The following is a 19,588-nucleotide window of genomic DNA, read 5'->3' as shown; positions in this document are numbered from 1 at the left end:
CAAGATAATCCCTTAAAATCACCTGTCCTTGATAGCACAAAAACTAGTAATTGTCTCTTATGATGATCCACTAAGGCAGGAACAAGTGGCCCTTTGACTGAAGAGGCAGGAAAAAGGCAAGAATGTACGGTACTGAAACCTTGCAACTCCCATACCAATAAATAAGCAATGGATGAAAACAGACTGTTTTTCTGTTTTCCCTTCAAAGACTCATTCTGTAATTTTTATTATATTTGTTGGAACACACAAAAATTCATCCCAAGCAACAGTTCTATGACTGGAAACATTTATCCCTGGCCTCCATTTGTAACACCCTACCTGACACAGTCCTCTCAGAAGATCAACAGTAAAATACTGCTTTTCCGTGGTAGGGATTTTCTGGTGGTGCACATATGAGAGAAAGCCTGTCCTAGAGCATCATTGCTTCAATTCCTTGTATCCCATACCTTCAACACAAATGTAGAAATAAGAGGGCTGATCCCATAAATTTGTGGATCAAATTTTTCTTTTAAGCAGCTTCTTTGGAATTTAATTCAGGTGGTCACTTCAGTTTCATAGATGGAAATTCTCGAGAGAAAAAAAAAGTACATTGCAACCTAAAAACCTCTGCCTCTCATAGGCGATTTCAAACTTGAAATTCACAAAAAACTCAAAGGCTGAGGGAAAGCTTAAATCTCAGGAATGGAAACTATGTATTTCACAGGTTAAGATATCTTTTTGTACCTTTACCTGCTGCAGAAATACTATCCGCTCCTAAAAACAGGAAAGTTTCAAGCATACCTTTAACAGTGACTCAGATCCTGATTTGCAGGGTAAAAATCTGAAATCTCTTTATACTATTTCATGGCAATGGAGTCAAACACAGCAAAGGCTCTAGTCTCCTGCGTTCTTTTCCTTTAGTTGAACACTGAAGGAACTGTTGTGATGACAATGCTATTTTGTAACCCTACCTCTGAGGACTGGCATTTTGGGTGTCTGTTGTTGGAGAAGAATCTAAATGTGAAACAGACATGTTAAACAGAAGAATACATTATATTTTTTTGGATTGCAAAGAATACATATATATATTGCAAAGAATACATTATATTTTTTTGGATTGCACATTCTATTAATGTGACAATTTGGGGACCAGATCTTTGTGATATTCCTTTCTGCATTTCCTTTCCCCAGTTATTCCTACCACCAACACGACTGAACCAAACAGAAAGCCAACATTAAAGAGAGCAAATCTTACCTTATAGGGAAAAGAAATAGTTATCAGACTGCTGGAAGTATACTGCAGACTGCTGTGCACACTTAACAGCAGTTTTAAACCTGTATTGAAGCCAGATTAGCCTCAAGAGGAAAAAAGAAAGAGGCAAAAAATATCAATTATTACAAATTAAGACACAAACTTGTTCTGCTGCTCTTATAGAAACTTGGATTGTATGTGAGACATACAAATGCCCAGGGGCAACTAAAAGTGTTTGGAGAAAAATTTAGCATGGGGACTTTGAATAAGAGATTAGAGAAATCTGAATTATTTTATTCCAGTCAGTATAGAACTGTACCTTTGAATTCATGCTTTTATAAAAGAGATGATAAATCACTAGTCAGACTAAAGTACATTGCTGGTTTTCAAAGCATCTTTTATATACTGATGAAATATCCAAAAGGTAAATTTTGACAATGATTAAAAATCCATCCCATCATGAACAGCATGCAGTTCACTGGAATATAGCTCTTTGAACATGACTGTGTTCCAGATGATTAAATATTTCTCCTTCTGTTTCTGGAGTGAGCTGTATATTATCTTTGATTGGAGACAAAGGATCTGACTTTCTACAAGAAGGAAGTTTTTCATATTCTCTGCACAAAAAAACCAAAGACAAAACAAAATTGAAGAATGTTATGATATCTTATGTTTCTAACCACAGGCCTGTAAGAATATACAGGTTAAAACAAAGCAAGACCCCTCACCTAACTACCCACTCCACCCATTAATAAGTAAAAAAATAAAAAATTCAGATGCAGTTTTAATTTCAATGTTAGTACAACTGAACAACTTCACTGAAAGTGACAGAATGACAGCTGTTAGCTTTACTTATGAAGGACTCCATGTACCCCATCCCGCTTTGGGTTGTACCTGCTTCCTTAACATTTAAGTCTTCTGAATAAGTGTAGTTTCATATATATCCTGTGAGCCTTGACATTGAGGCAGAACAGGTTAGTGTCCCACATGATGTATTTGCCATAAGGTAACAATTGTTAAAACATAAGGCTAATTTAGAAACATCTTAAAATCTTAAAAAAAAAGAGCTAAGCAAGTTCTAGGAGCAAAAAGCCCAATTTGTGAAATATGTTGAGAAAAAAAAATCCCCTAAAAGCTAATAAATTATTGCTTACATAGAAGTAATAAAAATATATCTATCCCCAGTATAAACACCCAGAAGTTACAAAACAACCAAAACTGGAGGGATAAAATGTGCGTGGTGGGAACCAAGTCTTGCAACCATCAGCAGAGAGTGCCACCTAGGCTCACACTGGTCTATCTGCCTGTATTCTGATCAATCTAAATTTAGGAATTTTCTCCCTGTGAGCAGCCCTGGTCAGACATTCCCAAATAGAGGTCAAGCAATAGATACATAAACTCTTTCACTTCCTCCTTGAAACTGTCAATCATTCTTACACCCCATAAGGAAGATAATAAAAAGTAAGATTTATAAAAATGTAAATACCTTAAGTCATACTTTTTAAACAGAAAACAGTTTTATGTTTATAATAACGTACCCTAAGGCCCAAACTTACTAAATACATTCATCTGAATTAACACATGATCACCAATATCAACATTTACTCCTCAGTGCAAAGAATACTTTTGTCCTACTCACATTTAGTTTCAAATTCATGAAAATAGTTGTAGTTAAATAAGACTTTTTTATTCAAAGTTGAGATTGCTACTTAAAGCTGGGAAAACTTTGTCATCATGAAGTTTTTATCTGAGCCCATGGAGATAGTGTTAAGTCAGAATAACTACACTTCAGATTCTGTTGTACTTTTAAAAAATACTTGTTGCCCTTCAACTTCAAACCTTGAAGCTATTTGCAGAAAGTTCAAGTTAGAAAAGTCACCTCCACAAGGAAAAGCAACAGAATTTGAATGTCTCTTCTAACCAGATACTCCAGGCTAACAGAAATATTCCATCAGTTCACTGTCATCTTGAAAGCAGAATACTTCTGACAATCAGCCATCTCCAAATGTGAGGGACACAGAGTTAAATAGAAGCAATCTTGTATTCAATTAAATTTAGCAACTTTAATGCAGCTTTTACATTTAGGTTAAAAAATGATTTTTGGTGTTTGATGGCAAACAATGTCAATGATTTTCATATCAAGTATGGTAAACTAATAAAATTCAGTAAACGAATTTTAGCTGAGAGTTTTTACTGGTTAGAAAGAAAAAACTAATTATAAAAACATATTTACCAAAAACCATGCTTCATGTTTACATCAAGCTTAGGAAATTATAAATCCTACATAGAAAATATCTAATCTTGCAGTGTTATCTTTACTGAATTGTATGGAGAACATGTATAGAGTCTGCTTTGAAAACTGTTTCTTTGAGAAAAAAGCTTGCAGTGTACTAAGTAAAGGGTTAAAGCAACTCACCTTTTAAATTGGAAGCTTTTCCAGAGTTCCCCTATAGTAGATTGCAGCCCCAGCTTATTTTCAGTATCACAGTCCTTTCTCTTCTGCACAGGTGACAGTTTCCTGCTTAGTCCACTTACTTTAGCTGGTATCAGTGGTTTGAGCTTTGTTACCATATGTGACCTTATATTATTGGATTTACGTAATCCAGGAACCTGTGGGATTTTAAATGCAGTGCACATGGTTAAAATTACAATCTGCAAGCAACAGATATCATGCTGCAAAGCTCATAATCAAAAAAATAGAGTTTTACATTGTGTTAAGATAATGCAATCTGAAATGCCACCACAAAGTATATTTAGATAGTCTATAATCTAAAACATGGCACCTCAAACACAAGACATGCTGCAGCTATAAAAACTGGCAAACCTGCTTCATTAGTCTTCATATTAAAGTTGTAAATACTAATTTATTTTTAAAAACTACTGAATAGTTACTTTTTCATATGTTTGAAGATTATTTATTGCGCTCTCAGGTAATGCCATCTTTTAGAATTTTAAGAGCATCAACTCCTGGTCCCTATCTACAAGAAAGACATTGAAGCACTGGAATGAGTCAAGAGACAAGGCAATAGAGCTAATGAAAGGTCTGGAGCACAAGTCTGATGATGACCAGCTGAGGAAGATGGGAGTGTTTAGCTTGGAGAAAAAGGAGGCTCTGGAGTGACCTTATCACTCTCTACAACTGCCTGAAGGAAAAGTGTAGCCAGGTGGGGGTTGGCCTCTTCTTCCAGACAACTACTAATAGGACATGAGGAAATGGCCTCAAGTTGCACCAGGGGAGGTTTAGATTGGATATTCAGAAAAATTTCTTCCTGCAAAGGGTTGTAAAGCATTGGAACAGGCTGCTCAGAGAAGTGGCAGGATCACAATTCTGGGAAGTGTTCAAAAATTGTGTGGATATGGCACTTCAGGATACAGTTCAATGGTGAACATGGTAGTGGTAGATTGACAGCAAGACCTGACTGCAGGTCTTTTCCAACCTTAATGATTCAATGATTCTACTACTGAAATTGCGTTGTTTCTATCTAAATATATTAAGCAGATCTTGGTATTCCAAGGAGGCAAAAAAAAGTGTTTAGAACATAAGCTAAAAACTGGAACAAGAATACTAGGAAAAATAAAATCTTAGAACTGCCTGCTTTATAGTATTTTGCTTTTTATCTGTCACCTTGGTATTTTTGCAGCATATGAAGGCACCTAAATCCTATGTATCCCTGTAGTACTGAATTACATTCTGAGTTAGAACTTAATTTAGCTATCCTAAAAGTAGGCTAAGAAATTTAAAGCCAGAGCAGAATGTTCTTTTCCATTATCAGTATTAGACTCTTGTCTGAGCTTACAATAATTGTGAAAAATAATTAGCTGTAAAAAGCACATCTGAAATAGTATTATAGGAAAAAACTTGGGGTCTTAGGGAGCTCTGTATCACAGACATTTTTCAGTAAAAAGCTTCTAATTGTTTTGATATTAGAATTCAGTAGGTAGCACTTCCTATTTGAACTGAAACCATAAGAGCTGACAAACTTTTCAGATTGCCTCCCCCAGTCATTAAATTTCTCTAAGTAAATCCACATAGCTGATATTGAGCTTACCAAAATCAGAATAAATTAGGCATTATGTGATTAACTGCTTACTCCCTAAATCTGGAAATCCTTTTCCCCTTTGGTATCTTCTGCTGTATTTAACAGCACATATTTCCCTTTTTTTACACTTGCAGGATCCTAATAAACATCCTAACAAGATTTGAATAAATTCTAAGAGACAACTGAGCCAAAAGTGGTGCTCTGTATCTCTGCCTTTGCTCTCCCATGATCTTACAGGTGCAACAACTCACAGAAGTCCAAGAGTCGAGGTGGGCCCAAGTTACAACATGACTGACCTTTTGGTTGTTGTTGTCAGGTTACTTTTTGGCCAAGCCAGTTTTCTGATGTAATTCTTTATAATTATTATTCCCAGCACATAACAGAAGAAGAGAGAATTCATGGCCATGGTAATAAGTGGTAGAAATCCTCCTACTGGCCACTTGCTTTAAACTAACCCTATTGTCCTCTGATTTTCAGCAGTTTTTGTTTTCTGAAGGGCTCCAAACATGCTGAAATTCTGTTTTTACATGATGCTTATATTACATCGGTACTTCCAAAATGTGATCCCCCAATATTTAATATAGTCAGTCATTCTCCCAATATACCTTCTAAGGGGAGTAAAATAATGTAAAACATATTAAACACAGCCTTAAAACCAAAGTAATAAAAATTCTGAATGCCAGGATGATTTCCTTGCTCAGTCTTGTTGAGGAAAAGCAGGAAAAATGTTAATGTTCCAAAACAAAATGTAACTTGCTCCTTAACAGATAAGTTCCTAACAATAACCACAAGATGTCACTATTTTACAAAACACACAATATTCTTGTCTGGCAGAGAGATGCTTTTGATTTTTAGTCTGTCTACACAAAAAATTACTAGGGGGCATACATAGAAAACATCTGCCTCTTAAACCTTTTGGTCAATTCTCATGACAACACCTAAGGAGTCAGAGCTGTTAAGGTCTTAGAAGTTATCAACTAGATAAATATATTAAGCTCTTAGCAATGTTCCACAGACAAGGAACATAAGTTTATTCTTATACATACAAGCAAACACAGAGAAGTCAAATTACAGTTGCATCTTGTGACTATATCTGGACTGTGAACATTACTGCAATTTATATCACAGAACCTGAAATGGCTTTTCTTGCCTTACCTTGGCTTACTTTACACTGAAGTGTTTAAAATCCCCAAACAAGTTGCAACTCTGTTATCAATTATAGGTGGTTATATTTAATCTCAGCTCCAGGGTAGATGAACAAGAATGAAGCTTTGTCTGGTCAACATTTACATTGCTTAAGTCTTTCATTACAAGTTCTAAAATGAACTAGTAGAAACTGATTTTCAGAGTTTAGTAAAGCTCATAAAATTAAAAGAATTCTTACCTTGGTCTTTATGATTGTATTTTTTTTATTAGTTTGAACAGCAGAAAATAGCTCAGACAGAGAACATTGATCATCATTCAGTTTTGAACTAGAATCAGATTCCTTCAAGAGAAAATTGATCTGGTTTTAAAACAGGTTGTCTTTTTGTAAACACAATAAATGCTTTCATATCTACATGTATATACTTTAAGCTACAACGTTTTCAGCAGTTCTAAGAATTCATACAAAAACCTGGCTTTTAGCAAGCAACACTACAAAGGCATGCATATGCTTCTGAAAGCACTTCAGGGATTAAAAGCAGAGAACAAAAGGTTGCCTACCAGTTGTTTTTCTGAAGCACTGCAGTGATAGCAGCAGAAAACTCAAAACAAACTAAAACCTGAGGACAGATTTTATTTAAGCTGGTATATCAATCCACTCTATACAATTATGTTAAGCATTGACATATGATCATCCATGATGATCTATTTAGAGATAGATCATCCCTGATCATCTATTTAGAGGTAAGTTTTGTTAGCACAAGCTACATCATCTGTAGGGCACCATTCTGAAAAGGAGACATCACTGAATAATTTCTTTTATAATTTAAAGTGAAAACAAATGCTGAAACAATGTCTAATTTTCTTACCTTTGCACCTAAGCTGTTGTTGGACACTTGCAGGATTTCTGAAGACTCCAAGCTGCATTCTGATGGCTCACAAGACCCATGAGACTGTGATGATTGTTCCAGTTCTATTAACGGGGAGGACTCTTCCTCCGATTCATTACACACTGCCGCATTAATCTGATCTTCCTGGGATACAATGCAGTTGTTTCTCCGTTGGTGAAACTGCTGTGAAAATACAGTGTGAGGTAGACCAAGATTTCCTGAGTTACTTTTGAGGCTGCTGTACCACTGAGAACAACTTTTCTGCATTTCTCCAAGAGATGTAAAGACAGTCCGTGATGATTTTTCAGTTTCTGAAAAACTAGAAACATCTTCAGCTACATGTTTTCCTTCCTGTTTCTGGCAGTCCTGCTCAGCATCTTCAGTTAGATCACCACCTTCCTTCTTTGCTCTACTGTCAAACATTACTGCATCATTGCAGAAAAACCTAAAAAGAGAAAAATAAAAGGTGAAAGCAAGGGGGAAGAAAGTTATTGATGATGACATACTCATTTGCATCATTGTCTCTATCCATCAATTTTATTTTCAAGATATACTTGCAGACAAATTATTTTGGCAACAGGAAAAGTCCTTCAGGGAGACCTTTAGCAGAAAAAAAAAAAGAGCATAACAGCATCTATAAAAATGGCATTCTTCATTGGAATGGGAAACATCTAGAAAGCCTACAAAACTTAAGAATATATTAATTAATGATGATAAAGCTAGTAGTGAAATACTTCAGCACGATTCAAAGAAAATAGAACCTTACTACTTTTTTCCTATGCTATAGCAGCATTTCCTGAGAATACTGAGCACAGATTTAGGCAAGAACCTATAATCAGTGACAGCTCTTAATTTTTCATGCAATAAAAAAACTTTCCAAAACTTTCAGCTCAGAAAGATGTGCTTTAAACCTAAGGTATTAAGACTGCTCTGTAAAATTGCACTGCTCAAAAATATTCTGATTATTTAAGATAAAAATTACACAATAATAGACCTAATTGTGATAATGTTTTGTAAAACAAATTCAAGTAGATGTGACCAAATGGGACTAAATGATAAAAACCCCAAACCTAACAAAGTCCCTGTTCTCAAAGTGATGCTGCAGAGATCAGTAGGGTCAGCAGAATGCAATGGGATAAGAATAGATATTTGTCATGACCAGGTTTTGCTTTACTGAAATAAACAAAAAGCCCCATCAACTTAAGTCCATGAATTCATTAACTGCTTATATATTTGCCACAAGTAGCTATCCTTGTTTTTTTGAGATATATCACATGTCCTTTACCTGGAAAAAAACCCCAGCCAATTCCTAGTTAATTTTGATACCCAGAGATATTAAATATTTTCTTGAGAGCCGCCATAATGATCACAGAGCCAGAGCACCTCTCCTACAAAGAAAAGCTGAGAAAGCTTTTCTTCTCTAGGCTGTTCAGCCTAGAGAAGAAAAGGTTCCAGGAAGACCTTATAGCACCTTGCAGTACCTACAAGGGAGCCTAAAGGAGAGCTGGAGAGGGACTTTAACAAGGGCGTGTAACAACAGGACAAGAGGGAATGATTTTAAGTTGAAGGAGGCTGAAATTAGATACTGGGAAGAAATTCTTCACCTTGTGGTGAATGTGAGTGTGGTAGTGCACTGGAACAGGCTGCCCAGACAAGCTGCAGATGCCCATCCCTGGAAGTGCTCAGGATCAGGTTGGATGGATCTCTGAGCAGCTTGGTCTAGAAAAAGGTATCCTGACAATATCAGGGGGGTTGGAATGAGTTAATTTTAAGGTCCCCTCCAAACCAAACCATTCTACAAATAGTCTCAGTCTTCACTTCAGCAGAAAAAAAAAAAAAAAAAAAAAAAAAAAAATTCAACATTATCTGTCTTCCAAAAGACAGCATGCCTAGCACACAGGATCCACTATCTCGGCTGAGATGCAATACAGTTGCATACAAAGTTTGAGGCAGCATTTTTCCTATTTTCTGTATTCAGGCCATTAAGCAAACAGTATTTTGCTACTTTTGAAAACACGTGACATAAGCATACCTGCTTCTTGTTCCTGGAACAATTACAGCATCCTTCTCTTTGTTTTTCCTTTGTAAAAATGAAGCAAATTTATTTCTAACTCTGGGTATGGAGTTAGTGCTTTCTTGAGTGATGGAAATTCCTGGAGAATCAAGGGCTTGTATTGCTGACACACTCTTTTGTGCTTGACCATCATTATCATTCTCCTTCTTGACTCTTTTTGTTTTTGAAAATGAATATTGCTTTAACAGATCTCCATCTGAGACTTCTTCTGAATCTAAAGACAATTTAAGCATCATTGTAAAAGCACATTCTACAATTAACCAGTTATGAGATAACTAAGCATTACATATTTACTCTCACAGGCTTAAAAATATTAGTAATGTCTGGTAAGAAAATAGAGTTTAGATGTCTTTAATGCCATTGTTTTCTAGTACATTGCCTTAAAAATAGCTTGGTGAAGAGGTAGGTGGAGTGAAGGCAGAACAATTACAATGAAACTACATTTGATTTAGAGGCAGGTTGCTAAAGTACCTACAGACTTTGATAAGAGAGGGAATAGGAAGATACCAGGAGTACCAAAGGAAAAAAAAGAAAGCTCCAGCAGAAAGCAAATCAGAAAGAAAAGGAAGCAGTGGAAAACACTTAACATAAAGCACAATAGGAACAAAAAGTTCCCCTTCTATTACCAGCCCACAATTTATCTGAGCACCTATAACTCAGGTTATACAAACACACTAGAGAAAGTGAAAAATTTGGCATAAAGAGCACCTATACAGGGGATAGATGCAGCACAGTCTGAGTACAGAAAACATTCTTTATGTTTTCAGTCTGGCTTAATATCAATGCTAAGAAAAACAGGCTGTTTTAACTTCTTCATAAACCATTTTAAGATAGAAATTAAAACCAAAACTATATCAAAACACAGCTTGTATTAAACATAACCTGAAATTTAAACCACCAGGGTTTTACAGCAAACCAAAGAATGTTGAGATCAAGTCCTGTTGAAAGTCACCGTTAATCATCAGCTAGGCTTTAATATTATGGCTTTTTAGTCTTGTAGCTTGTTGAAAACAGAATACAGACAATAACATTCAAGAGTTAAGCCTCTAAAGCCTCATACCATAAAGAACAACGTAAAATCTTTTCCCACAGCCTTCTACTGTTGTTCATATACTTATTTAATATAAACATACCACTCCTTGGCCTTTTTGACAAGAGCTCTTTGCCTGCAAGCTTTAGTCCTTTAACACTAATTATTTTCTCCATGCCTTTGGTTAATGGTTTCTCTGGGAAGTGTATTTTAGGAGGAGCAGGATCTTCAGCAGAGCCAAATTTGTATTCTCTGCTCCAAATGCTATTGACATGATTACCATGTTGGTCATTCCAGCCACAACTTCTCTGCTGCACAGGCTACAAAAAACAATTAAAAACCAAGACACAGGTTTATAATTTTGCCTTCTATATATGATTTCCTGACTTAGCATACAAGGAAGGAAATGCTGACATTTGTACATCTAGTGACATAGTCCACAAAAACCTTTCTTTTTTGTTCCCACAATTCTCATGCTTTTCATACTTTTTGACGTGCTTCCATAATGTCTTCATTTCAATATGGCACAAGTGACTAACTGCTCATCTCAGATCAAATTTCAAGTTTAAAAGTTATTAATATTCAGGAAACAACTGATGATTGTTCTTAGAAGAAATCCAAGACTCTTTAAGAATTTTCTCTTTAAACCAGTTACTTCTGTAAATAGATTTAAGGGCTTAGCAAATAAGTCTGAAAGTAAAACAGATATTAAATGCCATGAAAAATAAAACTTTACCTTTAAAAAAAAAAAGAGAATTACGTGTGTGGGAGCACACAGTTTCTGTAATACCACAATAGCTTTCACTGACAATTCATTTGTGGATAACACTCAATCGTATTTTCCCATTAACATTCAGACCCACATAAAGTTCTTAATATCTAACTTCATAATAAAGACGTTACCTGTGCCGTGTCAGGGTTATAACTATCAATTTGTTCCATTGTATTGATATCAACATTGCCAATAGCAATTTGAAAAGCAGTATCATCACCAACATGCCTGTTCCCATCATAGTAAAGGAAAATATCTGAATGTTACATTATATATCAACAACTGTACCATGAAAGTTAGAACAGCCGCTTTCCTATTTTTTGGCTAAAAAGCATGGCTAGAAGATTAACCTGAAAGATTAATACTCCTACTCCTGGCTCAATCTGATGTACCAGCAATTGCAACAGATCTGCAGTCTTTGGCAAATCATGTAAGTCAATATTAAATTCTTCAATTATCAGCAGGAGAGGCAGTAACTATCCCCTTCCTAATTTCTGCAAATGCCAGAGATCAGATGGCTTGAACATACAAAGCTAGTAACTACTTTAACATTAGTCTCCTCTCTTCCTTCATTTTCCTAATCTTACATGGTGAAATTTACATTGTACAGATGTGACAAAATGCTACCTTTTCGACAGGAAGAGGGATCTGGTAAAACAGGAAATGCTAAGATTAGAGACTGAGTTGAGCACAAACTGCAAGAATTAAACTGGAAGAGATTATAACACACAACACAGGCAGAAATTCAAGACCACCACAAAGCAGACAGTTTATACGTAAACTGTATTAAACAATTTTTTTTCTAAAGAAAACAACCAGATCAATAGCTTCTATCTGTATCAATAATAGGTCATTTAGTTACCCCCTGCACTTAAAAAAAAATGATTAAAATCAGAGCAAAGGAGAAAAGAAGAAAACTCCCACAAAAGTTTTAAGACTGCAGAAAAGCAAAACTTTAGTAAAAGCAGGGATGCAACAACAACAAAAATATCTAAGTACACCACAGATGCAATGAAAATTGTAAGATACCACATCACCTCACCCTTATTTTTCCATTTTGCCCTTTTAACATAAAGGATACCGTCCTGCATAAGTTAATGTTTCTGGATCAACATCATCTTCATATGCATTCAGAGGAACTAATTTTCTGTTGACAGGATCAAATACTAACTGATACAGGAATGTATTATTAGCTCGTGTAAAACCTTGTATGTATTCTTCTGGTACCGTTATATTCATCTTCAAATACTGCCCCATTTTCTTAATTACCTGCAAAAAAAAATTACTCAACTGTTTCATTTTAACAGGTTATGTGAAAGGTTAAATACATTTCAAATATTAATTATCTTTGTTTGTAATTTAATGTAGAATGAGTGTCCAACTGCAACAAGCAGATTCAACTTAAATAGGGGAAAGAAAGAAAACAGAACTTCAAACATTCTTTTCCCACTCAAATTGTCTACAATTATGAAAATAAGACAATTCAATTTTTATACCTCCTTCAATAAATCAATCAATACAAAATGTGATCAGAAAAACAATCTCCTTAAGGTAATTATACACATCAAATTTTTATCATTCATATTATCAGGACATATAAGCAATATGTCGGTGCTCTTAAAATGGAAAAAAAGCAGAACTAACCAGAATAAACTCTGGGATTTTGCTCAGAGGTACATTAAAGCAAATAATGATTTGCATGGGAAAAGTTCAAAGTTCCCCTTTTACTTCCTCAAAAGCAAAACCAGTTACTTTGATGTCTGCTCTATATGATACAGAATATTTTAAAATTAAAAATCATAGTACTTTGTCTGTGAGAGAAAAAGATAAAGTTCACTTAAACACACACGTAATTTAAGAAAGAAGATAACACACTAAGTTAATTAAACTGCAGATTAAAATGCCTTTATGGATTAGATTTATCTGCCTCCAGGACAGACCCATGAGGTAGTCTTATTAGTTCTTAACCTCTCTACTCCCTTACTACTCATACAGAATAGTTGTTCCCACCCTCTTAGCCTCTGTATTTCCTAATAAAAGATTTGTTTTAATTTTATACATTGGACAGGAAAAAAAAAAACACCCTATATTAATTTGTTTTGCATCATATCACATTTTTCTTCCACACTGTTTTTAATATAGAAATGCCCATATTCATACATATGTAATGAATAGGATTCCCAGTCTCTGCCCCTCCCGCACACAGATACGTCTGCACTTGTACAGAAGTTACAGTTCATTGAGCAGTTCTAATAACTAATCTGCAGAAGCAGAAGAAAGCAGTAATGAGGGAGGGGGGGAAATATCAAAGTCTTACAGAAAATTAAAGTTTCCCTTCAAATAGAATATACCCTCGAAGGATTAAAACAATTTTTTACCTAAGTTTACTTTGGTATTTTTCTTATAAATATATATCAGCTTCAACACTTGAGTAAGTTTAGGCCAGCATCTTTTTTAAGAATACTAAAAATACTTGTTAGTATTCTCCTCAAAACGGAGGAAGACAAGAATGCTTCATATTTTCAGTTCAGTGTTAAATTTCATATATAGAGATATAGGCAGCCAAAAAACAAAACACAAAGCAAAACTGAGTTTACCTTTATAATATCTGGATTGTTGGCTAATTTTAGTAACTTGCATGCTTTAGCTAACCCAATTCCATGAATTGAAGGGAGGTAGTCACAACCAGAAAGAATACACATGTAGCGGAATTTCTCTTCTGTAAATACATTTCCAAGCTGCTTGCAGTTTCCTAGTCGGGTTTGATCTATCTCTAGTCCATTTCCAAACTTGTCAATTTTCAGAAACACCTGACAATTAAGAGGAAGTGAAAACGATAATTTTCAGCCATATAAGGTGGTTCATTGCACTTGGTGGAAACAGAGAGGCAAAGTGCTATTCTCATCTCAGAATTCTGTTTCCCACAACTGCTGTAGAAGAGTTAATCCATACATCAAACATATTTGGCAACTTCAAACTCTGCTTTATCAGCAAGAGGTAAAAGTTATTAGCATTTTCTTCCATACCTTTTTACATCCAAAAGCTAAAAGATCAGAGTCTTCTGTAATTATAGCTTGAACCATGCCAATCTTATTAAGATAAGCCAGCTGAGCATCAGCTTCATAAGGAGCAACAATACAATCAACTCCCTGGGCTCGTGCAGCCTGTACATAAATGAGAAACATACAAGTACTTTACATTATTTTCAGTAATTACCCTAAGAGATCTGAAAGCATAAAAGCCTCTACATTAAAAAGCCAAAACCATAACCTTTTTAATCACACACCCATCCTGCCCCCAGTAAGAGTCCAATCAAAAACACATCTTCAAAGCAGTTTAGATCTATATACGGTTTACAGGAACAACCTTTCCTATAACACTATTGCCACTGCATCTGACCACAGGTGACAGCTTTGAACTCATGCAAGTTATATTCTGGACAAAGGAGAACAGTACTAGAATAAACTTAATACTTTTTGATGAAGACCCTATGACTGCATTGAAAGTATAGCAAAAAACTACCAGAACAATTTTTAATCAGCCAAATTTTTTTCTGTAGTCTATGCTCAGAAACTAGACAAGGGAAAAAATGAAAAAAAAAAAAAATTGGTTTCTTTTGTGCTGCAAAAGTAAAACAGGTTCAAATTCAGTTCATAGCAGTAGGAAGAGATGTGTTTTGTTTGACACATCATTATTTATACAAATGGGCATAATACACTTCAAGCTTGTTAATTGTGCCTAACACAATCCAATAACGTGCAAGTCAATTAAAGAGTGAGCAGGTGGAAATACTTTTCTTTCCTAAATAGAATAAGCAGTGATGTAGCCACAAAAATGAAGAGTAGGATATGCTGCCTATTGCAGAGATTTTTTTTTTTTGAACTGGCATTATCAATAATGTTGACAACTTACTTTAATAACTTCATGAGCCATAGCATGGGTAATATTTACACTTCGCCCAAAACATTCTCTAGCCTCTGACAGTCTCCCTTCCTGCAACAACTGTTTCCCCTTCAGAAGACTGGCTTGACGCCTCCTAAAAGAAAGACAAAAATATCACCAATCTCAGATTATTTTTCACTTAAAAAACAAACAGCAGAAGGGACTAAGAGAGACAGGTAAGAAAGGGAGAAAATCATAACACCTTTCAAATCTAGACTACTGCATAATTTTTTAAAACAAAAGAATAACTAGGTCATTGCATTGACAAGATGACCATGTTTGAATGTTGAAATTGATAATGTTTTCTCAGAAAACAGCGACAAATGGGAACTGAAATCAACAACTTAAAAGAAGAAACGCACCTACTCAGCTTGCAGTAAAATAGATTTAATGGGAGTTGGGAGTATCTGACACTAGATTGTTATTGATTTAGAGGACAGAAAACCTTATTTACTTCATTTCATAAATCGGAAATTGTTCATTTCACGCTGAAGAAAGCACGAGTCTCATGAGACTTCATAAATAACAACCACTAATGAAAAATTGTCATAGGTTCAGTGAAAAGTCCCATTTATAGGGAGCTGAATCCAAATGTGAAAGAACTTTATCTTGTTAGTTGTAGAGAAAGATGAGGAAAGGGGTACTATTTTGAAATAAAATTATACTGGGAAAAAATATTTTTGTCCAGAGATCACAAGTGTGGGTAAACTAAAAGCCTCTAATACATGACAGGAACTACTGCTCAAAGGCTTACTTCCTTCCTTTATAAAATGGCTTTCATTTATGAAGTGGATCTCTATTTTTGGAATAAAACCTCTAAGAAGTTTGTATGATTGCAGATGTAAATTAAAAAACATCACACTACATTGCAGGAGGGTTTACCAGAACATTCTTCCTAGATGGAGGGGTTTTGATTTTTACTGTAGTGATAAAACTGCTTTGCTTGTAAATCAATACAGTTCGGTACTTACTCTCGTCGTGCCTTTTCCACTTCCTTCTTAGAGGGTAGGGTACATCCATCAAATACCAAAATTGGTTTAATTCCAAAGGAGAGGAGCATATGAACAAGTTTCATACAGAAAGCTACATAACTGTATCAACAACAACAAAAGTAAGAAAAGAGAGATAAACTTTATTGTGAATCACAAGTCAATTACACCTTTTGCAGCTGCAGGAAAGAACTGTAAGTTTAGGACTCACTATTGTTCAAAAATCATAACAAGCTGTACATTCCCCCAGTATCACACAAAACTGAGAACACTTGAATGCAGTTTCCTTGATTTTTTACCAAGAGAAACAATCCACCTCCCAATTCAGAACTGGGCTGACTACTCCTCTCTCCCAGATAAAATGAAATAGGAATTCAAGTATAATTCAGTTGATTTTGCTACATTAGGATTCAATACTGACAAAAACGTAACCAGTTAAAACATGGATTGCCTTTTTACTTTCAGCAACTCAATTCACAATGGCCAGGGAAACAGGAAGCAGACAAGCACAGAACATGATCTTTCTCCTGAAAGGCAGACTAAAAACACTTCTGTAGAGTTGGAAGTGATGGGGTTATTTAATCTCTCCAACCCTCTGCTGCCTTCAAACCCAATTTTTGAATAAACATTTGTTGGGCATTCCAGATGTTATTTATTCCCTCAGACCTCTCATCTTCTTATCTGTAATTTCTACAAATCTGTATGAGATCATTTTATCAGCAGCACAGAACTAAAATCTAATAACTGTTGTAAACACTAAGCAAGCATATTGCAGCAATGTTCAAAGAAAAAAAAATCATTTTTTTTTTATTTTAAGAACACTGTTTAAAACAGCAAGAGCACCCTCATCAACAGAGGAAGGGAGGAGAAGAAGAGTGGGATTTAGAAGCATTTAGAATGCAAGGATACAAGCACTGAAGAAACTAGATTTAGAGCTACAGAAAACTAACTATGATTTTTGAAAGACAGGAGTAAATAGCACTGTAGCTATGTAATACCTTCATCCAGATGAATTTTAAAGTATGAAAGGACTCTACACTACAGTTAAGGTGCCAGTCCTAGGATCATATGTGCCTGGAAACAAGATTTACCCATAAAGTAAATCTTTCATGTATTCAAATTCAGCCATTCCAAAGTTTCCCACCAGTAATTCTCCTGACAGTCAATTTTTCCCTCAGCTGAAGTGTATCCCAGTCTCAAGACTCTGGGGAACCTCCACTACCTTCAAGGCAGGGTTGGATCGAAACTCTACAGTTTTTCAAATTAACACAAGCAGCAGTAAATATCTGAATCCATTTGCAAAGCACCAACTCTCTCTTGCCTCCAATCAAACATTTGATGGATCCAAGGGCCCTGGGTGGTGCCAAGCACTAGGACAAGAGGCAGCAGGCAGAAACCAAACCACGGGAATTCCACTAGAATAGATCAGAACTTCCTTGCTGTGCAAGTAAGCAAGCACGGAAACAGGTTGGCCAGAGAGGTTTTCGAGTCTCTTCCTTCTTTGGGGATATTGGAAAGCCCTCTGGACAAAACCCCAAGGAATGGGGTTCTCTAAGGGAGCCTGCATGAGATGACATCCTGTGGCCTCTTCCAGCCTTACCTATATCCCATCTAAAACAAGGGTTCAAGCCACATTTCCAGATATGGGCAAGAAATGCAAACCTGATATAAAGTGAGGAGGTAAATCTGAAATATGACCACAATTTTTGTAATTTCCCTTCCTAGAAATATAACCGTGTAAATGTGTTTTAGAAAAACTACTTTAACTAAAAGTGTAGTATGTTCAGCAAAAAGCCTTACACCTTATTCAGAGCACAATACATCTCTCAAAATTCCTTGGCATCATTACAACTTTTATCACAGAAGTATTTACAAAGTCTCTTTGCATACAAAAAAGGTGTCTGAAAATAATATTAAACTTGAAATTAAAGAATTGCATGGAATTTCATCAGAGAAATCAGGTTATAGTTGAGAGCGATTCATGCTAGGAAAAAAAACCCTAACTAATTCAGCCTTGGGTACCCTGACCGAAAAAAAAAAAAAAAAAAAAAAAAAAAAAAAAAAAAAAATTTGAGAGTTTTTCCCCAATATATACATTTTTTAAAATTTTCCACAGCTGGAAGGCTGTTTATTTATGGCCAAAAATTTCTATTTCTAAAGAATTCAACTCAGAATTCAGAATCAATAGCAAGAAGCGAAACTACTGTACCATAATTTTTAGTTTCAAGAAACACCAAGTTGACAAAACTTTAGTTTGTAAAAGGACTGAGACTTAAACGTAAGAAAGACTTACAAATCCGTGGGCTCTCCCCGAGCCAGCTTCTCAGCACAAGCATAGGCGCCCTTGTGCAGCCAGCAGTAGGTGTCCACAGCTACGGTCATTCCTTTGTATTTCTTCACGTGGGAAGGCTCGGCAGCCTCCTTGATGAACTGGAGCAGGCCCTGGATCCCCATGATGCCGCAGAGCGGGAAAACAAAGAAAGCGAACACAAAGCCGAGCGCTCTTTGCTCTCGATGGTCACTCTCGATCTCGGCTCGAGGGCCGCCAGCTCAGCTCACAGGCGGGGCGCTGGGCCGCGCCAGGGCCACGAGCAGCTCCTGCGGCTGCCCCCGCGCATCCCGGCCCGGGGCCGCCTCCCCACGCGGCGGCGGCTGTACCTCGTTGCGGGACGGCGCTGCCTGGAGAATGGGGCTAGAGAGGGACAGAGAGGCGAGGGGCGCGGTGACCCAGCCTGACCCGCCCGCACCTCGCCAGGACAATCGCGGCTTCTCCAGCCCGGCACAACTCAGCCGCGGCGCGCGGTGGCCGCCCGGGACTTTCAAGCAGCGCGCGCTGAGCTCGGTGGCCCCGCCCCGCGCGCGGGGACTACGATCCCCATAGTGCCCCGCGCGGGCAGGGCCCGCGCTGCAGCTGCAGCACTGCGCATTCCCACCGGCATTCCTCACAGCCGGCGTGCGGCGGACGCGGGTCATGGACAGCAACAGGAACAGTGACATTTATAAACGCTACATACTCAGAACTCAAAAGGCCCCGCAGAGTTGTAACAGGACAGTGGGCTGTAGCCAACGCCATGAGAGGGGAGGGGAGGCGCGGGGAGGAGCTGCCTGCCAAGGATCAAGCGGGGCACAGATGTTACTGTTACAGCCCTGAAACCCCGGGGTAAAGAACCGACGAACGAAGTTACAATTATGGTACAGGTCCTTTTCTTGTCAATTATCGTAAGGGTTTGCTCGCATAAATAAAAAAAATGCAGTAAGATGTAAATGTAGGCCAATATCTAAGAGGTAGAAGTTTATTTTCCTACATGCCCTTTGGAAGCCTGGACAGTTCTTAGATTGACTCGGTGAGGTGGATGACTCAGTCAGTAGTGTAGAAAGCAATGCTTCCAGGCAGTGGACAGCAAATTTTAAATTCAATGCATTCTGGAAAGAGCACATCTGAATTACAATTTCTCAGCTAAGAAATGCATGTAAATA

The 19,588-nt window shown here is 36.7% G+C and overlaps 1 protein-coding gene across 3 annotated transcripts; it reads right to left on the bottom strand.

Annotated features, from left to right (window-relative positions):
- Positions 1–623: 623 nt before the first annotated feature.
- Positions 624–18,712, bottom strand: EXO1 (exonuclease 1). 3 transcript variants are annotated; one of them, XR_003945747.2, is made up of 14 exons: positions 18,405–18,712; positions 16,094–16,213; positions 15,093–15,216; positions 14,207–14,344; positions 13,778–13,990; positions 12,262–12,449; positions 11,312–11,408; positions 10,512–10,728; positions 9,337–9,592; positions 7,284–7,749; positions 6,656–6,757; positions 3,648–3,841; positions 1,551–1,848; positions 624–1,335 (listed from the first exon to the last, which is right to left on the bottom strand). XR_003945747.2 is itself a non-coding variant. In XM_009092870.4 (13 exons), the coding sequence occupies exons 1-13, from the start codon at positions 18,563–18,565 to the stop codon at positions 1,707–1,709; spliced, it is 2,418 nt and encodes an 805-aa protein (XP_009091118.2). In that variant the 5' UTR covers positions 18,566–18,712; the 3' UTR covers positions 624–1,706. The 3 variants fall into 3 exon arrangements, 2 of the variants coding, with proteins under 2 accessions (XP_009091118.2, XP_018772649.2); XM_009092870.4 differs by having other exon boundaries at positions 624–1,848; XM_018917104.3 differs by having other exon boundaries at positions 624–1,848; positions 9,337–9,586.
- Positions 18,713–19,588: the final 876 nt, after the last annotated feature.

This window comes from Serinus canaria, chromosome 3 (assembly GCF_022539315.1).
Source record: "Serinus canaria isolate serCan28SL12 chromosome 3, serCan2020, whole genome shotgun sequence".
Classification (NCBI taxonomy): Eukaryota; Metazoa; Chordata; class Aves; order Passeriformes; family Fringillidae; genus Serinus; species Serinus canaria.
This window is presented reverse-complemented; position numbering and strand designations above follow the sequence as displayed.